The sequence below is a fragment of the Zosterops lateralis genome, assembly GCF_965231275.1.
Source record: "Zosterops lateralis genome assembly, chromosome: 30".
Taxonomy (NCBI): domain Eukaryota; kingdom Metazoa; phylum Chordata; class Aves; order Passeriformes; family Zosteropidae; genus Zosterops; species Zosterops lateralis.
In genome coordinates this window covers 5,714,273-5,735,051 of record NC_139790.1, presented here as the reverse complement: position 1 = coordinate 5,735,051, position 20,779 = coordinate 5,714,273, and the positions used below count along the sequence as shown (strand labels likewise).

General features: G+C 45.6%; 1 protein-coding gene across 6 annotated transcripts in view; it reads left to right on the top strand.

The window, feature by feature from the left end:
- The window catches only part of AAK1 (AP2 associated kinase 1), a 69,258-nt gene that overhangs the window by 8,309 nt on the left and 40,170 nt on the right, over positions 1-20,779 (top strand). For all 6 annotated transcript variants that reach the window (XM_083880598.1, XM_083880597.1, XM_083880599.1 and 3 more), the window contains exons 2-4: positions 15,319-15,437; positions 17,376-17,484; positions 19,633-19,775. In XM_083880598.1, coding sequence (XP_083736724.1) covers positions 15,319-15,437; positions 17,376-17,484; positions 19,633-19,775 — 371 coding nt within the window. The remainder of the gene's footprint in view (positions 1-15,318; positions 15,438-17,375; positions 17,485-19,632; positions 19,776-20,779) is intronic.

Sequence of the window (20,779 nt, the reverse complement as noted above, 5' to 3'; positions counted from 1 at the left end):
AGGGTTAAATTTATTGGATTTTTAAAAAAATTAAAATGCTATTTTTGAAGGTGGACAGATGGTTGTTTTCTACCTTTTGTTTTAAACTTAACATAAGAAGCCCTTACACTGTACCTCTGAAAGTTTTTCTGCAGCTGATGCATTTAGTGATGTTATTTAAGTTGAGATATAAATAAATAAAGCATTTTTTTATGTTCATTTGAATTTACAAATTCAATCCCAAATGGTTACAGCCTTGGTTCCCAAATGGTTACAGCCTTGGTGAGTAACAGTCACAAAACTGCAGGTTCTGGATCCCTGCAACTGTTTCCTGTTCTGAGACATGTGACAAATGGAGTAGTTCATAGCTCTTCCTCTTCACCTGTGTATGTGTGGAAAACTCAAAGCCCTGTTTTATGTAGAGCTGATATTTTTTCCCATTAAATGCTGAATGATGGATACTTTGTGCCCCTGGCTGTATCTGGGTGTTTAAATTCCCTGAGACCTACCTGGTGGGATACCTCTCTCCATGCTTGGCATGTACTCAGGAGTTGAAAAGTTCATTGCTGCCTTCAGGCAGGGATTAGCATATGCCCTCCAGAGGGATGGAATATAACCTTAAGTTGTGTTTTCCTGTTACTCAGGGAGGTGGCATGTCAATGGCCCAAGGTTACCTGTAACCTGTAGTTACACAGCTACCCGTAACCTGTAGTTATCTGGCATTCCTGGAAAGGTTGAACTCTGGATTCCTATGTTTAAGGAGAGGAAGCTGGTTGGAGTGAAGCCTCCGTATGCTGCTGTGAAGCTGTGACAGGGTCCTGTTAGCTGTGAGCTTGGGCTCTTCCTGCAATGTGTGGAGTTCTGCTTGTAATTCTCTTGCTGCTGTCCTCAGGAGGTGTGTCTGGGTGCTGCCTAGGAATCAAAATTCCTAAATGCCTAACTTGTCTGTTGCCATGAGCTGTTCTCAGATCCTTGCATAATTGCTTCACAAATGGAGTGTGCTGTTACCATGACACTTCTCCATGGCCTGTTCTGCCTGGCCCTTGCAAGCCAGTCCAGTTAAGGACCAGTCCCAGCCCTGGCCTTCCTCTTACTTTCTCCCTCCTCTACACCTCCAGCTACAACCTGCTCTCTGTTCAACTAGTTTTGATTTTCTCTTCTCTCCTGCTGACATGATTCATGGTTTCCTTGCCTTTCCAGGGAAGCTTTTCAGCTGCCTGCAGTTGCTGCAGCTTCTTGCTGGCTTTGCAGTTTCAGTCGTGTTCACTCAGAGCCCGTGATGCCCTGCAGCATGTCAATGCCAGTGCTAATTTCACTTGGTGCTGACCAAGGGCTCAGATGCTATTAGCAGCTGCTGGGAATAATAGCAGCTGAAATGTGCTTTTTAAAGGGCTGACTGATAACTAAACAAATTATTTTTTTTAAAATTTTCTTAAGCCATGAGTTATTCATGACCCTTTTTTTTTTTTTTTTTCAGATTTACAGTGGAAGTTCAGGGACTAAAATTACTACAATAGAGAGGGACAGAGTCTGCCTTGCCAAGTAATCTATTTGGAGGCAGCACATCTTGCTGCATAGTAATAGAACACTGTTCTATCAGCTTTGGTTTTCCAAGTCTGCCTGTCATGGAGTAATGGAGAGGATGCACAGGGCTGTGCAGCAGAGCACATGCCCAGCAAATCTACCCACGTGAACACTTAAACGTGCTTCCTGCTGTGACAGCCAGTACAGTTCCATTGCCTCCAGTGAGTTTCTGTTTGTTATGAAATTGCTGTCCCAAATACTGGGAGACTTTAATACCCCTGAATTGGGGTGTCTGAGCTGTGCTCTGCCACTGCTCTTGGAGTGCCAAGCTACTGCTGCCCTTGGACTGGAGCTTCTGACAAGACTGTGGATTTAATGCACAACCTGGATCTTGCCCACTGATTGTTTTAGGCTTTTAAAATGCTGTTGCATGGCAGAGATTAATTCCCTTCCTCTCCCTTCTCTGCTGTGTTGTGATTCATGGCTTCCTCTTTTGTCTTTCTCCATGGACCTGGCTGGGAGTTGCAGGATTGTGTGAGGAGTGAGGTGTCTCCTAGAGGTCTGTAATGAAATGGGGTCCTGAAACATACAAAGAAATGAAGCTGAATGGTTTAAAATCAGCTCTATTGAAATAAACCTCCGGGGAAGTGACAGAAGACAATTATGCTTCTCCCATGTCATCCATGCAGTGAAAATGCCTCTAACTATATAATTATTTTGTGTCTGTTTGCTGTTGTGAGTGAGCATCATAGCTGACAGACTAAATGTTCACTCTCAAAACTGCTAAAATCAATAGACAACCAGTCTTGCTCTCCTAAAATCAGTAGATGTAAAGGCTGTGCTGGTGTTGTGTGTTGGATGAGGTTCCTGGTTGTATTATTTTGCACAGTTCAGGCACTCATGGCTGGGACTGCCACACCAACATTTATTATGGTGGTGTCCTGCCTTTTTAAAAGGAGAAGGTGGAGCTTGTAAATCTAAATCTGTCTTGTCATGGCCTAGATATTGCAGCAGTGACATTAAGCAAGGGCCCTATAATTATGCTGGTAATATTGGATAATCACATTAGGATACTCAACTATGGTAAATCTGTGTAGGGCTGACTATGGCCCTGCCTTCCCCTGGCTGAGAGTCTGACTCACAAACTCTGTGTAAGCTTAAACCTTTGTTGTACTTGGGGAGAAGTCTTTTGCTCAGATGTGCTGGATGTTCTAATTAAGTTTTCCTGGTGCTATTTAAAGCCTAAAGCTTAAGCAGTCCTGCAGCTAGAGCTGGAAGAGCTGCTGCTTTCTGGAGTTGGGAGCAAGAAGGGTTTGTGATAAGCAGGGCTTTGCCTGGTTAGTTCTACTCTCTTGGAAGCAGACCTTTACCCTGATGGTGGGTGTTTTCTGATGGACTCTGGAAGTATTTTTGAAGCTGGTTTTTTAGTTTTTTTTTCCTTTTTCTTCCCGCCTCCCACTGAATCCCAGTTGCATTTTGTGTGGGCACCAGGCTGACACAGATGCTGAGCTTTTTGTGCCTGGAGAACTTGGTCAGCATGAGGCTGCCTGAGGGATTTCTGCTGGCCAGCCATGGAGGCTCCTCTGCTTCCTGCTGTAATGTGGAAACTGTTGCTTATGTGCAGATTGACTTTGTGCAGGTCAAGTTCTTCACAGCTTGAATGTAGAGCTGTATGGAGAATTTCTGGCTGCGTCAAATGGTTATTATTGGAAGGACAGTGCCTAACTTTGGCAGCTGTGGAGGTGTAGGGCTGCACATGTATTTCTCTGCTATGGACAGTGTGAAACAGTGAGTTGTTACCTGCCCTGTTCAAGAACAGCTGTTGTTGTGAATATGAACCGGGTAGCACAGAATCCACCTCAGTTTCCCAGCACTGCTTTCCTCTGGCCAGGAGGATGAAGCCTGGGAAGCCCCAGCATTTGCTAGGAGGAAACAAGCTGTGCACATGCTCTGCAGGGAGGGAAGGGGAGCTGGTGATTTGCCCAGCAAAGCTTGAATATTCTTCGAGAGTTTGTCTTATGCCCGGAGGATTTTGTCCTTGGCTGGCTTAACACACAGCCTGTATCTGTGACCCTTGGGTAGTTTCTTCAACTAAAGTATCACTAGAAGTACTCATAAAATAGCTGCATTTCCTGTATGTTCACTTTAGCTCTGAGCTCTCTTGACTTTTTACGGTTGTAACTGTTACCTGTTACAATCTCCTTTAGAGTATGTTCACTATTAAATTCCTGATCTTGTTACAAAAATGCCTTCTTAGCTAATTTTCCGTCTGGGGAGATGCAGGATTCAGCTGATTCTCCTGATACCATGCACCTTTCAGGTTTCCTGTCATGAAATACTAGTTGTCCTTTATGCTTTATCTAGGTGCTTTTCTACTTTCCCTGCAGTTCTGGAGCTCTGATTGCCTCCTACAGAGACTTAAAATGGTCAGAACAGGGTTGAAATTTGAGTTACTGTGGCCATTGCTCCTTACATAGATGAAGCTGGAGTTAGTGGTGTGCCCTCACTTTTTTGCCCTGAAGATAAAATTTAAATATTCAGACTATTTAATTGGCTGTTGATGTTTCAAGATCTGATTTGGTAAGTTTCCCAGAGCAGTTCTATCTCCACTCTAGGATGAAACCTTTTAAAGTGCTGTTTAGGGGCAGTGGAAACAGCCCAAAGGAACAGATGAAGCCACAACTGGAAGCTCAGTGAACCACCCAGAGTGGGCACTGACTTTTGTTTCTTTTTAGTGTGTTTAACTCCCTGTACAGGTGACTGTGGTGAGGTCAGGCACTGAGAGATGGATCTCTCCTCTTGGAAATGAGCATGGGGAGCTTCACAGGGACTGTGATGGAAGGAAGTGTGATGCAGTGTTTTCTGCAGTCTCATTTGCTTTGTAGCTTTCAGGCCTGCCATGCACTGTAAGGACTCGTGTGTTGGTGGTTCAGAGCCCTGAGCTGAAGGAGAGCAGCACTGCCCAGAGCCCTCCTGTTTGCCCTGCAGAGACCAGTGGTTTGTGTTTCTGATATGCAGAACTTGAAATAGCTCACTCCAAATACTGCTCTGGGAGATGCTGGGACAGGCCTTTAGATTGAAGCAGTCCCTTAAACTTGGCACTGTTACACTTTAGATAAGTCAAGGGACTTGACATAAACAGCTAAGTAGAGCTTGTTATTTCCTTTGAGGTAGAAAATCTGGGCTGAGAGAGGCCCTGTTTAATTTAGTGTTATCTGCCCTTCTTAGTTGGGGGAGGCTGTTGGCAGGGGATGAGGGCTTGTTTTGTTCTTGTTTAGAACTGGACTGTGGTTTATAACACATGTGTACACAAATACATGCTCTGTTTACAGATTTTTGGGTGTAGTAAGACCAGGAGATCCACGTTCAGGCCCTCCTGGAGCAGATCCTGGTGCTGTTATGTGTGTGGTATGTCCTGAGTGTCACCTCTGCCACCTTCAGACAGTTGTGCAGCTACCACTTACATCTGTGGGTCTGTGTGTGAGCAGGTGACTGAGCACGCTCTGTCAGTGCTTTCTGCTTCAGCGTGCTGACTGTTGGCACAGTTTAGCTCAGGTACAGAAAATCCTGGTTTTTTTAGCCTGAGTTATGGGGAACAAACACCAGTTTTGTCTATGTACTCCTGAGAGGTGATGCAAGCCTATGCCTTGGGACAGACTGTGTGTTTTCTGTGCTTGCAACTTGAGGGTGAATAATCTTCACTTAAATGGATATAAAATGGCATGTAAATACCTTACTGTAACTAGAGGATTATGGAGTTGGGTGGGAGAGTGAGTCACAGGCAGTAATTAAATCCCAAACCCCAAGTGTTATGTCTCTCCAACATGTGGTACTAAAACAACAAAATGCAAACACAAAGGAGAACATTAGTACAATCACCACTGCTTTGAGTCCTTCTAGTCTTCTTGTGCTGGATCACCTGGAAAATACTCTGGGTAGCATCCTTCATCTCCATACCCAGGAGGCAGAGGCGAAAAGATGGGTTATAGCTACACTGGTGTGTAGGGGAAGAACTTGGGGTTGAAATCCAGTGGAGATTTTGGTGAGACTTCCTGATGGTGACAGGGTGACAACATCCAGGAATAAACTGCTGCAGAGCATGTGGGGAATGTGAGTAGACTGGTGAAAGAACAGGATAGAAAATGTGCTGGGAGGGACTGTGGGCAGTGTCAGTTCTGCCAGAGAGAGGCTGAGTTGGGTGAAATCCTTTGTGGTACCTGGCAGTGCTGAGAAACCTCTAGAAGTGTTTCTTCCTGTTGGTAACATGTTCTACCATAGCCAGAATGTCAAGAGAGGTTCAGAGGACTGAATCTTCAGTCCTATACTGTTGGGATGATTTTTGCCATCTCTTACTAGGATGTGATTTGAGGGGTCTGCTCTGGGCTGAGACCACCTGAAGGTGCAGTTCCAGCACGAATTTGCTTTCTGGAGCCAGACTGCAGAGCTCCTGAGAGAAGGTCTTGGGGACATGAGCTGAATGAGCAGGACCTGTACCTCACCCTGCTGCTCTCAGTGGTGTTGGCAAATTGACCCAAACATTCTCTTGTCAAGTTCTAAGGATTTTGCCCTTTTCTGTTAATCATGGGTTTTCCCACCCCAGTAATGTCCTTTTTGAACCCATGGCTCATAGAACAGAGAAATTCCTTGCAAATTGCTTGTGTTTCTGACTGTCTCTGTTCCAAAGGAAGGGTGAGCATAGATAATGTTCCAGGCTGAACTCAGTAAATCATGGATTGTACCAGTCTTGTCTTTACTTCCTTTGGTATTTTCATGGTCTTGGATATTACAGCCCTAATTCAAAGTCTGCCCCATTACTGTGCCTTCTGAATTATGTCTCAAATGACTTTAAAAACAAAATGGGGGAGTTGTATTTTTCTGTAAAGGTGTTAATGCTGACACACCTTTATGTGACTTGAAAGGTGTTCCAGATGCTTCATAAAGCAGAAAAAGCAATGTGCAGTGATCTTGTTCATTCCAACCCCTTGTTATGTATCACAGTAGAACACTTCACAATGCTGCCGCTGGTTTGTGGGCACATTTGGTAATAACAAGGAATAATACTGGAACAGAAAGCTTAATTTGGGGTGAAATATCCTGTCCTGGAAACAAAGAGCTCAGAAGTGATGCAAACGTGGGATAAAAACGGGGAAAATGGGATTTGAAATGGTGTGTTTTCAGCAGGTATGTGCAGCAATACCTTCCTGCTGGGCAGTGGAAGAGTGGAATAAAGGCAGCAGAAAGAATACTTTGGTGCAGATTAATAGCCACAAAAATAGCACTGTAATCCTAATGCAAATCATGGGGAGCTATTACTGAAATAAAAAGCCCACATTAAAATATGCCAGCAAATATTTACTTGTGTGAAGGGTCACACCAGATCATTACATGAGGCAGGATCAGTAAGACTGTTTTCTTTGGCTCTCCTCCCCGTCAGTGCTGGGTTTGTGGGCCAGTTAGGTGCTTTTTATAGGAGCTGCTGGGGAGTCTCCTCAAGACTTGTGGTGTGGTCCCAGTGGCACTTCCCAGCAGTCAGAGGAAGGTTTTTTGGAGGTCTCAGCAACCCCAGTGTTCTCAGAGGACAGGATCCCAGGCCACCTCTTTTGCTTATCCTACAGATGAGTCACTTGTCCATCTTCATCCTGGGTTTTCAGTGTGGGGAACCAGGCTTAAGGTATCCCTTTAGCTTTGTTGAAAGCTGATCTGGAGAGCTGTAGGAGAGCAGCACAGGCGCATGGAGAGCTTTTTCCTGATATGCTTGCAGAACTCTGCCAAGCTTGGCTGTTGTCTGAAATAATTACAGATTATTGTGTTGTTTAACTTTAGTCAAAATGTTTTCCTTGGCCTTTTTTCTTTGTGATGATCCCACTTTTTAAGTGACTCCAGAGCTGAGGTTTGCTATAGCCATCTCTGTCTCTGGAAAAGATGCCCAAAAGCATTGGTGCTTCAGGATCAAGAATCACATCATAGAATAGTTTGGGTTGAAAAGAGTGACTACTGTATATACACAACTTGGGAAAAAGTTGTGGTGTGTTTTTGTTGTTGTTGTTGTTTTTGCTTTTGTTGTTGGTCTTGTGGGTTTTTTTGGTTTTTTTTTTTTTTGTTTTTTTTTTTTTTTGAATGACTGTATGTTGCTCCGGTTAGAGGAGCCAGAGGTGCAGGATGGCTTCCTCAGGATGACAGCAGAGAGAAAATGGTTCTGTTGTTGCCAGTTGATGATGTCCAGTGATAGGTAATGTGCAATGCCTGTGTGGCAGCTACTTGTGGCTGTGACTGGAGGAAAAACACATTACTGTGTTTTAGTAAAGCTTTGGGAATGGTGAGCTGGAAACACCCCATGTGAGGGGAGTCACTGTGGTTTTCCTGTAACTGGATCATAGCATCCTGACTGTGGGGAAAAAAACAAAACCTGAGTGAGCCTGCCCTTTTATTTAGGAAGGTAAGTGCTAAAGAAGTTCTTCTGACTGGTGAGATAAGACAAAATATGACATAATTCTTGATGGATAAGGATCAGTAAGTATTGGAATTGTGGAAGTGGAGTGGCTTTGTGCCTGGTACAGTAAAGCACTTAAAATTAAGTGCCTGCTGGTATAGCTGGAGCTTAAAATGCCTCGCTGGCAGTCCCTGGAGGCTGAATGTTCCCAGGTCAGTTTTGGGGACATTTCAGTAGCACTTGGCTTCCCTTCAGCTACAGTGCTGTAGCACAGTGGGCTATCTGCATGCAGAGCATTGAGGGGGGATGAGATGGAGCTAAAATATAGAAAGATGGGAACAATTCAGTGGAAAACCATGTCTTGTTTGTTGGAAAAGAATTTCACCTCTGAGGAATAAAAGTTTTTAATGGCATCCACAGTGTTTATCAGGAGCTATGGTAATTCCAGGTATTGTAATTTGTTTGTGGAAGGGTGATGGAGAAAATCCAAAACGAAACAGGGATATTTTTATTTATTTTTGCAAGTGGAAATTGATGACTTGACCATTTCAAGGCCGATGATTTGAGTGCCTTAACTGAAAAGAAGAGTGATTCCTCCTCAAACCCAACATAGCCTCAGAAAAAAATGCAGGATGTGATTGGAGGAAAACCTTGGCAGTGTTTGCAGAGGGAAGACACATCTGTGGAGATGTTTTTGTAGCTGCTATTGCAGAGCTCAGATGTGCAGCTGGTAGGTCATAGAGCCGTGTGTCTCCTTTGCTCCTGGACAAGCAGCACTCATATCTCCGGGAGGAACGTTGAGCAGGATTTTAGGAGGAGGTTCTGTCTGTGTTTGGATGAGACTGTTCCTGTTTTGTCAGTGTAGCTGCTGTTTCTCGCAGAGGCTGTTAGATCAGCATAGGTGGGCAGCACAGAAATGCAATGTGTTTTGGGAGCACCGATGGCTCATGGAAGCGTCTTTGGTCCTGCAGATTCCATGAAATCAACCTGCTTTTCTGTGTGTGCACAGGGCAGAGTCCAGCCCCGCTCCTAGAATATGATTAGCTCGGGTGAACTGATCTGTTGAGCTGGGGCTTCAAAAACTGTCTGGCTACAGCTGAACTTTCTTTATTTTAGCATGGCATGGACAAAGTGTAGTGGGATTCTCCGACTGTCCTGTGCAGGGCCAGGGGTTGGGCTAGGGTGATCCATGTAGATGTCTCCACTTCAGGATATGCTGTGATTCTATGAAAACAGGCTTTTCCTGGGTGTTGTCTGGCAGGCACACCACCTGTCTGTGGACATGCCTTGTTTTCCTCTCTGCTGTTCCAGGTTACGAGGGGGAAGATCTGGAGCAGGCCTGAAGAGGTGGTGGTGTGTGATGTTACAGGTACAGTGCTGGTAGGAAGGAGATTCTCAGGACAAGACGTTTGGGGTGGTTTCTCTGCCACTCCCCTGAGCGGTGCCATCCCAGAAGAACCAGGTGGGTCTGTGGAGGGTGAGGGGTGGTGTCCAGAGCACAGCTCAGCTGATTTGTGTGATCCCAGTGGAAAACAGCTCTGGAAGTGCTTGTCACCAGAGGGTGAGGGAAGGAGACTGTGGTTCTCCCTCACCATAACATCAGTTGGTGCAGATTCTGTGCAGCAGCAGTGCTGTGCTTGGTTACAGGCTGGCCTTTCTGCCTGGCTGTGGCTTGCTGGCTGCAAGAGGATTCCAGGCTTGCAATCCATATGAATCCATTAAACTCAGCACAGTGCTATCTCCTTACCTTGGAGGAGCTGAGAGGGATCACGTGCAGCTCTGTGCAGCTGCTCTTACCTAGTTTAGAAGTGCTTGCCTGGCTGTGAGGAGTTCTGCATCCTGCTGAAATTACAGAAGGGCTGAAAACATAACTACCAGAGCTGGCAGCTGGCCAGTGCCCTGACACAAACCTGCATGGAAAATTGCTTTGACATCTGTATTGACTGGAGATAACTGGAACTTCCCAGTATTCTTTCAGCTTATCCTAAAACCTTTTAGGATAGAACATCAAGAACAACAGTCAGGCAGCAGTGTGCAGCATAACCATATTTCCATGCTGTTGAGGCAGGCCTAAAGTGCCAAAGAGATGCAAAAAAAAAAAGTTTCCCTAGTGAAACCCCTGTAGCTGATGGTAGCTCTAAGCTGATGGTGATCCCAGCTGTGTGCTGCTTGCTCAACAATATTAATGTCTTAAGGATGAACAGAGAATAACTTCTCATGTTTTAGAATGGGAATGGTATTTTAGCTTTTGCTGGCTAGTGTGGGAAGAGCGTTGAATTTCCTTCAGAACCTAAAATCACAGGCATGTGTATAGGGGAAAACTGTCCTCTGAGGTGACTCTCAGGCTTAGCTCTTGCTTTTGTCCCTTCTGGTGCTTACAAGTCTCTGGAATTATTTATTCTGTTGCAGTTGAAGCCTGCACTGGTCTCGTGCTTTTTGCTTTCCACACGTGTACTGGAAAAGAGGCTTTACCAGCAGAGATACGGGGATTTTACTGGTGCCTGGAATACTTTACCTCTAAGCTGTGCCTGTGTGTGACCCACCCTCCCTGGACATGTGTAGCACAGGCTCCTGAGCTGACCTTGGCTGATGGGAGCTTCTCAGATCCTGGGATGATCATCTCTAGGATGGAGCCAGTGCCTGGCTGTTGTCTTGCTGTTCTCTGAGAATAGAAGTAAATGGTCCTGTAATGTGTATCTGGCAGGGCTTCATCATAATTGCTTGTAAATTTGTCTTTGATCTATTTCCTTTCAACTTTACCCAGATTTAGCCAAGTTGGGATTTGGACTGGAATGATGAGGGAGAAATTGGTTGTGGTCTGGAGCTCTGGAAGCTGAAAGCCCTTGAGGCTGAGGGGGTGGTGGTGTAGATGTGCAGTGGGCAAGGAGGAAGGGTTAACCACTTGTCAGCAATTAAAAGATAAGGTAAGTGTATGATTTTCAGCATGATGCTGACTGTGAAAAACAGAGTTCAAATGGGTAACATGTTTGGGCTAAGCCTGGCTGTGGAGTGGGCAGTGACCAGGCAGGGCTGCAGCCATCCTCACCTTGCAGCCTGTGTGAGACCCCCACCAGCCTCTGGGAATGGCCCCTCCTCTGCTGCAAGTGCTGGGTGAAGGGGAACTCTGAAATACATCAGAAAATCCTGGATAAGCAGTGCTGGCTGCAGCCCAGGTGCTGGATAGCTCAGTTCCTCCCTAGGCTGTTGTGGGCTGGCTTATGCTGCCTTGGAACACTGTTGGCCATCTGGTGGGTCCTGCTGCCCCTCTGCTGTCACACCTGAGCTGTGTTTGCTCTACAAACAGTGCTGCTTCTGAAGGCCCTGAGGAGCCCAGCTCCTTCTGAACTGCTTTTTGGTGTGAATGTCATGGCTACAATTGCCCATAAAAAGTTTAAGTACTTCAGTGCTTCGAGTGTATTTGCCAGTAGCCTGTGTATGCACCTGCTCCCCAGCCTTAAAATGCTGCAGCTTTTCTGCAACAGTTTGTGGCCATTTTCTTTATCTTTGCACAGTCCTTGAGCAGTCAGTAATAAACATTTTGGGCATTCAGGAGGTGAAGGATGGGCCAAAGCTCCCAGACTCATCTCTTGTGCACAGGAAGGAGCTTGACAGAAAATCTCAGGACTGGGTGTGGAGTGCTAAGCATTCCTGCCACTATCTGTCTACCTATCTAGATAGATGTAAAAACATATATAAATAACCATAAATAACATATATAAGTTAAAACATATTTTAAAATCAAAATTAGATAGATAGATAGATAGATAGATAGATAGATGTGTATAACAGAGCTTGTGGCACAAGAAGCCCATAAGCAGATGTACCTACAGCTCTAACCTTGGCCTGGGAGGACCTGCAGCCCCAACACTCTTGGAAGGAGCAGGATTCTTGCTCCAGCCTGTGGAAATGCCCAAGCCCTGTTCCTGTAAATTTGTGTGAAAGTTGGTGGTCTGATTTCTCTGCCCTGTCTGCACTTCCTTCAGAGGCCGGGTTGGAGGGGAAGGTTCTCAATCATCTTAAAATTGACCTGTGTGTGCTGCTGGTGGACTTAGATCTTACACACAGAGGGCTCTAGACATACAAAGAGGGCAGCAAGAAGTGCTGCCCTTTGTGCTTTCCCTCTCTCTCTTCTCTTCCTGATGTTTTCCTGTTTGCAGTCCCATTCCCTTCCTGCCAGACTAGGAGCGCTGAAACCAATTAGCAATGGGAAGTGTAATAAATGCAGATAAATTCAAATTTGGGTGATATTTGTCATGCCTGATTTAAATGTGAAGCGACCACCTGAGGGCAGTTAGAAGTTCTTGATTGTGTTGTGCCTTTCTGGACTGAATCCTGGGTACAGTCAGAGACTGGGAAGGAATGCTGTGGTCTGCTTTGGCTGGGACACTGGACCAGATGATGTAGGAGTTTCATAGAAAGCGCGGCTCTCAAATGGATGTGGATCATGAAGTTTTGCTTCTCCGATGGCATGGTCACTTTCTCTAGTTTGCTGTGTAAAAATTGCTGTGTTTTCCCCAGTGGAACCAATCCTTATTTTCTCTGGACAGAGCCATGCTGTTTTTACCTGTAGTAGAATTGTCACGCTTTAATCTTCATTCAGTGGGAACTTAATAATAAAGTAACCACATTGGTGAGTTTATTTGCAGACAAATTCAACGGTTTTGCACATCTTCATGTGTGGTGTTGTCAGCTGAAGTTGCAGGAGTCAAAGATGAGGGAGAAAAGGACTCTAGGTGTAGTTGTACTGTGACTTCTGTTAGTGCAGATGTTGCAGGTTCCTCTTCCTTGGATGTGGCTTCACCTGATGTGTTTTTGTCTCACTGTTGCATTTGGAAGATGCTCCAGGCCATGAGTCTGCTGATGTCTCAGTCCTGCATCAGAACCCATTAGCACAATTTCTACTATTATTTTTTTAATATTACGAACATCTCTTTCCTTGGAGCTCTTGGGATGCTTTATCTATGTTCTCCCTTGCACAGACTGTATTTTTCTGTGCCAGCTGGCTTGTGTGCCATGTGCATATTTTAACGAGGGTGCTCTGGAGGTGACTTTGTTAATTAGCCCAGGATCCTGGTAGAGGGAAGGGACCTGTGAATGAGACATTAGCGGTTGGTCTGAAGAGGCTCCAGTCCCACTTAGCTGAAGCAAAGATTTGGGAGGAGGAGATTCTTGAGGTTAGTGAAGCTGCTTTAAAAAAAAAAAAAAAAAGAAGTTTAATAGAACTACTTTTGCTGCTCAGCTCGTGTTTCTTTCTGCTGAGCACAGCACTATAAACAGAGATCCTGTATCCTGCTGGCCTGGCCAGAGCTGGGAAAAGGGAACTGAGTCCCTGGCATGGAGTGGAGGCTTCTCGTGAGTGACTGCTCATTTTAGGAGGGGAGGGAAACCCAAAAGTCTCGTGATTACCAAAAGATTTTGAGGATGTCTGAGACTGTAATAAACTTTGAAAAACCAACCCTTTGGTGTTTTGTTTGGGTGCTTGGTGTGGGTGGGTGGTGTTGTTGTGGTTTTTTTTTTTTTTTTTTTTTTTTTTTTTTTTTTTTTTTTTTTTTTTTTTTTTGTTGGTTTGGGTTGGTTTGGTTTGTTTGTTTGGGGGGGAGGTTCCCTTGCCCCGGTATTTTTTGGAGATCCATGGAAGTGTTGTACAGATTTTTTTTTTAAAAAGGGATTCCAAACCTGGTCTCTCCAATGATTCTGAAAAATATAGGCTGTTAGGAAAGTAGGGTTTGGGAAAATTGTGTTGGTTATGGTCCCTTATTTCTTCCTGGCTCCATTTTGGATTATAAGAGGGGGAAGAAAAATCAGTGCAGTGCTGTGTTACTCTTTTCCACAGCCACTCTTTGGGCTGAAGATTCACAGCGGGATGTACAGATTTCTTCTCCAAAAACGAGACAAATGTGGCTGGGGAGAACAATAAGGCTACTGCTGTGGGTTCAGAAGCTCTAAAAAATTTCTTGTAATTTGAGATCCTCAACTTGAAGCAGCTTCAGGGACAGAGTCAGGGTTATTTTTGGGTCTGAATCGAGCAGTGTGCACAGAGGCTTCTCCAGAGCTGCGAGGGGGTTTGAGCAGCTGTGATGTGCTGCATCCCAGGGCCATGTACCAGTTTTCTGAATTTGAGTGTCCATTTTGCAGCCTGGGTATAGTTTTCAAGACCTTTAATTGAAGTCTCGATGCCTTTTTTTTTGGTAGGTTTTTTTTCTTGGAGGTGGAGGTGTGATTTTTTTGTTTTGTTTCTTCTTTCTGCTGCATCTCTGGGGCCGCTTCTAAAAGTCAGTGGGGCTTCCTTGGAGACCGTGCTCTAGTTCCTGTAGCAAACTGTGCTGTGTAAAACTGAAGGATTTGCCTGCCAAGAGACATTCCTGCTGAGCAGTTCCCATGCTGGCAGGTGTGTTACCTGCATGTGTAACTCCTGTGTCAAGGTGGAAGAGGAGCTGAAGTGTAACTCACTTGTGAGCTGGGCCTTTACAAGTCCTTGAACATAAAAGAAATATGTGTGCAGTGTGAGGTACTGGAGAGCAGATGTGGTGCTGTTGGGCTGGGACTTCAGCAGTATCATTGTGCCTCCCTTTTCACTAGTGTGCAGCACTTCTAGATGCTTGGATTTGTGCCACTCTGACCAAATTCATTCTGATCTCTGGAGCCCAGTGTGAAACTTTTGATGCCTCTACCCCTCCATCCTTGATCAGCTTCCTATTTCTGCCAGGACTACAAATGTAAACCCGTGTATTTGGATGGAGAGCTGACAGAGATATAAAAGGCTTTCATCTGAAACAAGTCAGTTTATCCTGGGAGTCCTGACTTAACTAATAGTAATGACCACAGAATGAATTGTGGGCTTTTCCCATGTTCTTCTGTCCTGATTTAAAAGCATTAGCATCAAACAGCTTGTGGGAGATGTTTCTTCTGCTTCTTGCACAAATCAGCTTTGTAATGTAACTTAGATGCTTCAAAGTTGCAGAGCTTTTTAAGTTTAGGCCTTTGGTGGTTTGGTGGGTGATCTGTAGCTCTGATTTCTGTCCAAGGCAGCATTGCTGTCCTTCAGCTTTCTTCTTTATAATGGGAATTAATAGAGCAATGAGAGGCTGTCTGGTGGGACCAGGAACTGGTGTAATTGCTTGTTTCTGTGGAGATGTTAACTGTTAACTTTGTTGCCATTAATTGAAGATTACCCTCTTGGATCCCTTTTAGATCCTAGAGATAACTGTCCAGGCAGAGCTGGAAGCTCTGGAGATGGGCATGGGAAGGAGCATTCTCACTGTGGAGTGGTAGGAGCTGCTGAGTGCCTTCCCTCTTCCTGCTGTGCTCCCCTGGCAGGGACAGGGTTGGGGGCAAAGGCCAAGAGGTTTCTTGTTGATGGACAGGTGATTTTATGTCTTCCATAGGTGGCTTTGCAATCGTGTTCCTGGTGAGGACGAGCAATGGGGTGAAGTGTGCCCTGAAGAGGATGTACGTCAATAACGAATATGACCTGCAGGTCTGCAAGAGAGAGATCCAGATCATGGTGAGTCCCTGCTCTGCACTGGGCCCCCAGGCTGGAATGCAGGGGGGTGGGAGCCTGGTCACCTTTTGCTTGGGAACTCCGTGGCATCAGGTCACAAATAGTGCATTTTCCTAGCAAAAATGGCTTTTGTGTGGAAAGACCTGACCTCTGGAGTTGTGTGAAAATCTAGTACTGAACTACTTCCTGTCCAGTGGACAAGGAAAACCTGGTACCTGAAAAAAACCCAGGAAATTCCAGGAAAATGAGGGGAGAACTGCATGTCTTAGTGGGAAAAGGAAGGGCTTAAGATGTGAGCATGGATGGGGGTGGAAGAGCCACTTTTGAACTTGTATTTAAAGATACTGATGAGTGTTTAGAGCAGCTGCCAGGTGGGGAAGGAAATATAAAATCCTCATTTTTTGAATTTACCACATGAGGTACAGGTTTTGGGTAGAAGATCTTCATATCAAAAACTCCTACCTGTAGCAATTCTGTGTGTGATTTCTGAAGTAGCTTTTAATTAGGTGTGGTTTAGCATGGATGTGAGTTTGTTGGTTTTTTTTAAGAAGGTATAGCATGGATTGGCAGCTTAGGTGACCAATAGAAGAATTGTTTACGCTTCTGGACAGTTTAGGCTTACATTAGAGATTTCAGGTGACTTGCCTTTTTTTTTTTTTTTTTTTTTTTGGCCAGTAAGGAGTTAACATTACTTCTAAGTCAGGGGTTTGGGTCTAAGCCCCGGGGGCCAGGCCCAGCCAGGCCTTTGGGGTGGTGTGGATGGCCACTGCCTATGCCAGAGCTGCCGGGCTGCAGTGTCCCCTCTCCCCTCCTGCCGATGGGGACAGGAGGAGGATTGCAGATCGGCAGTGCTATTGGTCTTGGTTTCCCTATGGCTACATGGGAAAAGGTGAGATTGGATCTCACATCAAAGGTTTAGCTGTGCTCGGTAATCTTGTTTACTTGGATTTCACTCGCTGCTGCTTTCTCTTGTCTCATTGTCTTTGGTGCCTTTGGAATAGTGGGTCGTGGAAAGTGAGGGTGAGGAGGTGCAGGGCTGCTTGTTCCTGGGCTGGATCTTATCCCAGACATTTGTGTCCTGAAGAACCAGTGCATCCCTAAAAGGAAATATTTACTTTTTTCCCAGCTTTTCTGCAATAAGGAATTACTTTACACTTAACTGCAGTTTTTGCAGCCCTACAGTGTTACAGCAGAATGTGCCCAGCAAAACCTTGATTTCTTTTACTGGTGAAGCCGAGCATCAAACTGGGCTGGCTGTCACAGATGGGAGTGTGTGTGAAGCTGGCAGTCCCAAAGAAACAATTTTTTCCTGCAATTTAGCATGTGTCTCCATAGCAGGGGCTTGGAGCCTGATCATCTTTAGGGTCCCTTCCAACCCAAACCAGTCTGTGATAAGTCATCAATATGAGAACTTGTGCTTTAATCCGTCAAGTTACTTAAAGCACTTCTAAAAGCAAGGTTAAGATTTTTTTTTCTTGTTTTAGTGGGTTTTTTTGAGTATGTGAAGATTTGAGATGTGTTTTGTCAGCAGAAGAGTTAGAAGGAAATGAGACAAGTAAGGCCAACAAGTCCTGCATGGCCACTGCCCCCCTCTGCCCTGTTCTCCCCTCCTTGTAGAGGTGGAGCAGCTCCCAGGGTCTGCCTGGGGCACCTCAGGGATTGTGCCAAAATCTGGACCAGGCCTGAACAAGTTAATTCATCAGGTTGGCTGTTTCTCTGCTGTTTGTCTCAGATCCTTCTGGAAGGAAAACAGGTAGAAACAAACCTCGGGTTTGCTCAAGCTCTGGGTGACAATTAATCCCAAGTGACAGAAGGCTTGTGCAGCGTGGAGGAGCCAGATGAAAATGCTGCTTGCTCTCCATTGCTGGTCTATGGTGTGAATTTGGCTTGTCCGTGGTGTGAATTTGGCTGGTCCATGGTGTGAATTTGTCTGTCTTGCAGCGGGATCTGTCTGGCCACAAGAACATTGTGGGCTACATTGACTCCAGCATCAACTCTGTCAGCAGCGGGGACGTGTGGGAAGTGCTGATCCTCATGGACTTCTGCCGGGGTGAGTGGAGGCATGTTGATCATGGGTGGGTTTGTCCTTCTGTGCTTACAGGGAACTTGAACAACATCTTCCTTTTGAAGAAAGAGCTGTCCCTAAGCTGCCAGGAAGCTGTTCTGAGCTGACCAAAGCCAGGACTAGGGGTGGAGAAGTGGATGTCCCATGGGGCTGTGTTGACTGTGCTAATGGGATTGGTACCATCTTTGCTGCTGCTCAGGGCAGTCCTGGACCCCCTCTGTTGTGAAGGAGAACCCTTAAATATATCTTGCTGTCATCTTTAGAGTGGTCCACACAAGACGTGGCTCCTATTAAAGCTGCCAGGAATGTAATTTTTCTTCCCTTTATCCACATCAGCGTGGTTTAGGATTGTTCTAGAAGAAGCATGAAATGGATAATGGGAAGCCAAAAAGCATTCCTCTTACCTCTAACCTTTTTGCTTGGCTGTCTGTAGCCAGACAGTCTCTTCCAGCTGTCCCAAAGCTTTGGTCTTTGTGGCTGGGATGTGATGTTTGGAACATGATACGTGTGCTGGGCTGAAATGCTTCTTGCAGGTAGAGTGTTCAGCAAAAATAATGTTTTGGCCAGGTGACTTCAGGAGCCTGTGGCTGGTTTGGATGGTGACAGCCAATGGAAATCAGTATTTTTGGGCCTGTCTGGCTTTGAACTCAAAAGCATTGTAGTGAAGACATGTGGATGGGTGTAAACATGCCCAGTGCATGCTTCTGTTCTGCCGTGTCCTCTTTGCTGCTTTGTTTTGCTGCAGGAATCTTGACTGCCTTGCACTGGGTTGTTTGCTGGTGAGAGAAAGAACTTTGGGTGCAGTTTTGCTGAAGGAATCACTCCATAAGCTCTCTTTAGGCTTCAACCTAAACATGACAAGAGCTGTTGTAAACACAAGGCCTGGCAGTACTTGCAAATCCCTGCTCAACTTCATGTGCAGAGTCCACTGTTGAGGGAGGTACAAACCTGAGTTGTTCAGATGCACCCCCCCCAGCTGCAGTACCCAAATTCTGGGCTGACGAAGTAAAATCTGTCTTTCTAAGGAGTTTCCTTTCATTGAAAAGAGGAGAACTGCAGGGTGGTATTTCTCACGTGGCTCCTGCCAGATGCTGTGCTGAGCACACGCTGGCCACTGCAGCCTTCCCACTGCAATGGTTGTTACATGCTGATTTTCCCTTGTTACTTTGCTTCTGTGGCTGACAGTTTCCAAACCAAATCAGCATCTTTGTGTGCAGAACTGCATTCATTTTGAGTGTAAAATGTTTGCAGCTGTAGTATTCATTAAACTGAGCTTTTCTTTCCTACCACGAAAGTTTTCCAGCACTTGTGATGTGGAATGATACAGTGCTGCTTAGCCAGAGCTTCAGAAAGGAGATTTTCTCTGTCTGTCTAGGGTGTTTAGAGGAGAAAAAAAAAAACCCTCTGAATTGTTTTGGAAAGGCCTTCACAGCAACAAAACCCAAAAACTGAAAATTCAGGACTCGTTCATGAAAACTTGATTTTGTTTGTCCAGAGTTTCCCTTGTTACAGATATATTTTTAGTTTCTTTGCCAGTTGACAACTTCAGCCAAGACACTTAATGTGGGGGTTTTCTGAGTGCCTCCCTTCCTCCCTTCCTTTGCTTACATGTGGCAGACTAATCTGTGGACTGTGGGTGCCCCAAATTCAGCCTTTTATTCCTCTAGTAACACAAAAGAAGTCCTATTTGGAAGAAAAAAAGAAAATTAGTTAGAATTACTTGAGTGCTGACACAGCCAGGGCAAAGTGGGCTGTGGGAGTTGGTGTGAAGGTTTGCTCAGAACCCAGGTGAGCTATAACACCTGCCCACAGGTTCTGCAAACCCCTGGGATGTAGGGGAATGAAACAAGCTGAATAAGCAGTTTGCGAAAGGCCTCCAGGGAAGGTTTGTTAGTTTGAACTCCTCATGTGCTGACTGTGGAGCCCCAGTTTGAGGAGCAGCCCAGGACCAGGGATGTCAGGGGTCTGGGTTTGGGGTGGCCAGAGCTTGTTTTGTGCCCCATGGTGTGATGTGGGGAGGAGAGGTCTCACTATGTGCCTGCTGTGATTTGGGGGGCCCAGAGGTCACTGTCCCTGCTGTGACTTGGGATGGCCAAAGCTCACCGTGTCCCTGCTGTGCTTCTGTCTTGCCAGGGGGGCAGGTGGTGAACCTGATGAACCAGCGCCTGCAGACCGGCTTTACCGAGAGCGAGGTCCTGCAGATCTTCTGCGACACCTGCGAGGCTGTGGCCAGGCTGCACCAGTGCAAGACTCCCATCATCCACAGGGACCTGAAGGTGAGCTGTGGCTCTGGGGGTGCAGCAGGGGGGGTGCATCCTCCTTGTGTCTGCGAGCTGCCCACACCCCAGTGCTGTGCTTTGCTTGCTGATAATGAGGGAAGGTGGGCATAAAAACACCTCTCTACTGGAAGATAAAAAAAGGAATGAGCCTCTCAGTGCCATTTACCATATGTTTGCTGTCTATAGATCTACTTAAACACAAATGTTTGTTAATAATTCTGTCTTGCACATGTGCCAGAATATACCTGATGAATTATTCACAGTGACCTGAAACACTGCTTATTTAATGTAGCTCACAACTAGTGTGCTATGACGTAGTTTCCTGGACCTAGATTAAAAGCAGCACTCCAGAAGTGTTGGCCTTGAGGCAGAAATCCGTAGGAGCTTTTGAAAGTGTCCTCTGGAGCTCTGACCATGAAAGTGTGTTGTAAAACTCCACATACTGAGCTGGAAACAGAGCTGGGCCACTAGGGCCAGCTTGGGAAAAATACCACGCTTGTAATCCAGCAAACAAAAGGATGTTCCCTTTGCTCTCAGCAAGCTCGTAAAATGCCATAATGAAATACTCAGGCAAGAAGGAGGCTGCTGTGTATATTTGAAATTCAGATGTGCTTTGTGGGGCAGGTTCTATTTTCAGAGCCCTCACAGATGTTTGTTTGTCCCATTGGCCATTGTTTTACACAATCCAAAGATGCCACATGTACTAAGGAGAGCCAGGTAGAGCAGGGGAAAAATCCTCAGGGTTTGGTGGGCTCTGGCATGTGTGAAATGACAGTGATGCCACTACTCAGTCAGTTTGGATATAGAAACAACTCCTGTGTCTCTTCTCAGGGGGAAACTTACCAATCTGAGTCCTGGATTTAAAGCTTTAAAGTCTACGGGCAGCTTGCAGGAATTTGTATAGGTCAGGAAAACAGGGTGAGAGGATGAGGAACAGGAACCTCCCCAGTGGACATTAACCCCTGCCCTTACCTTTCTGGTGAATCCCTGTGGGGTTTAAT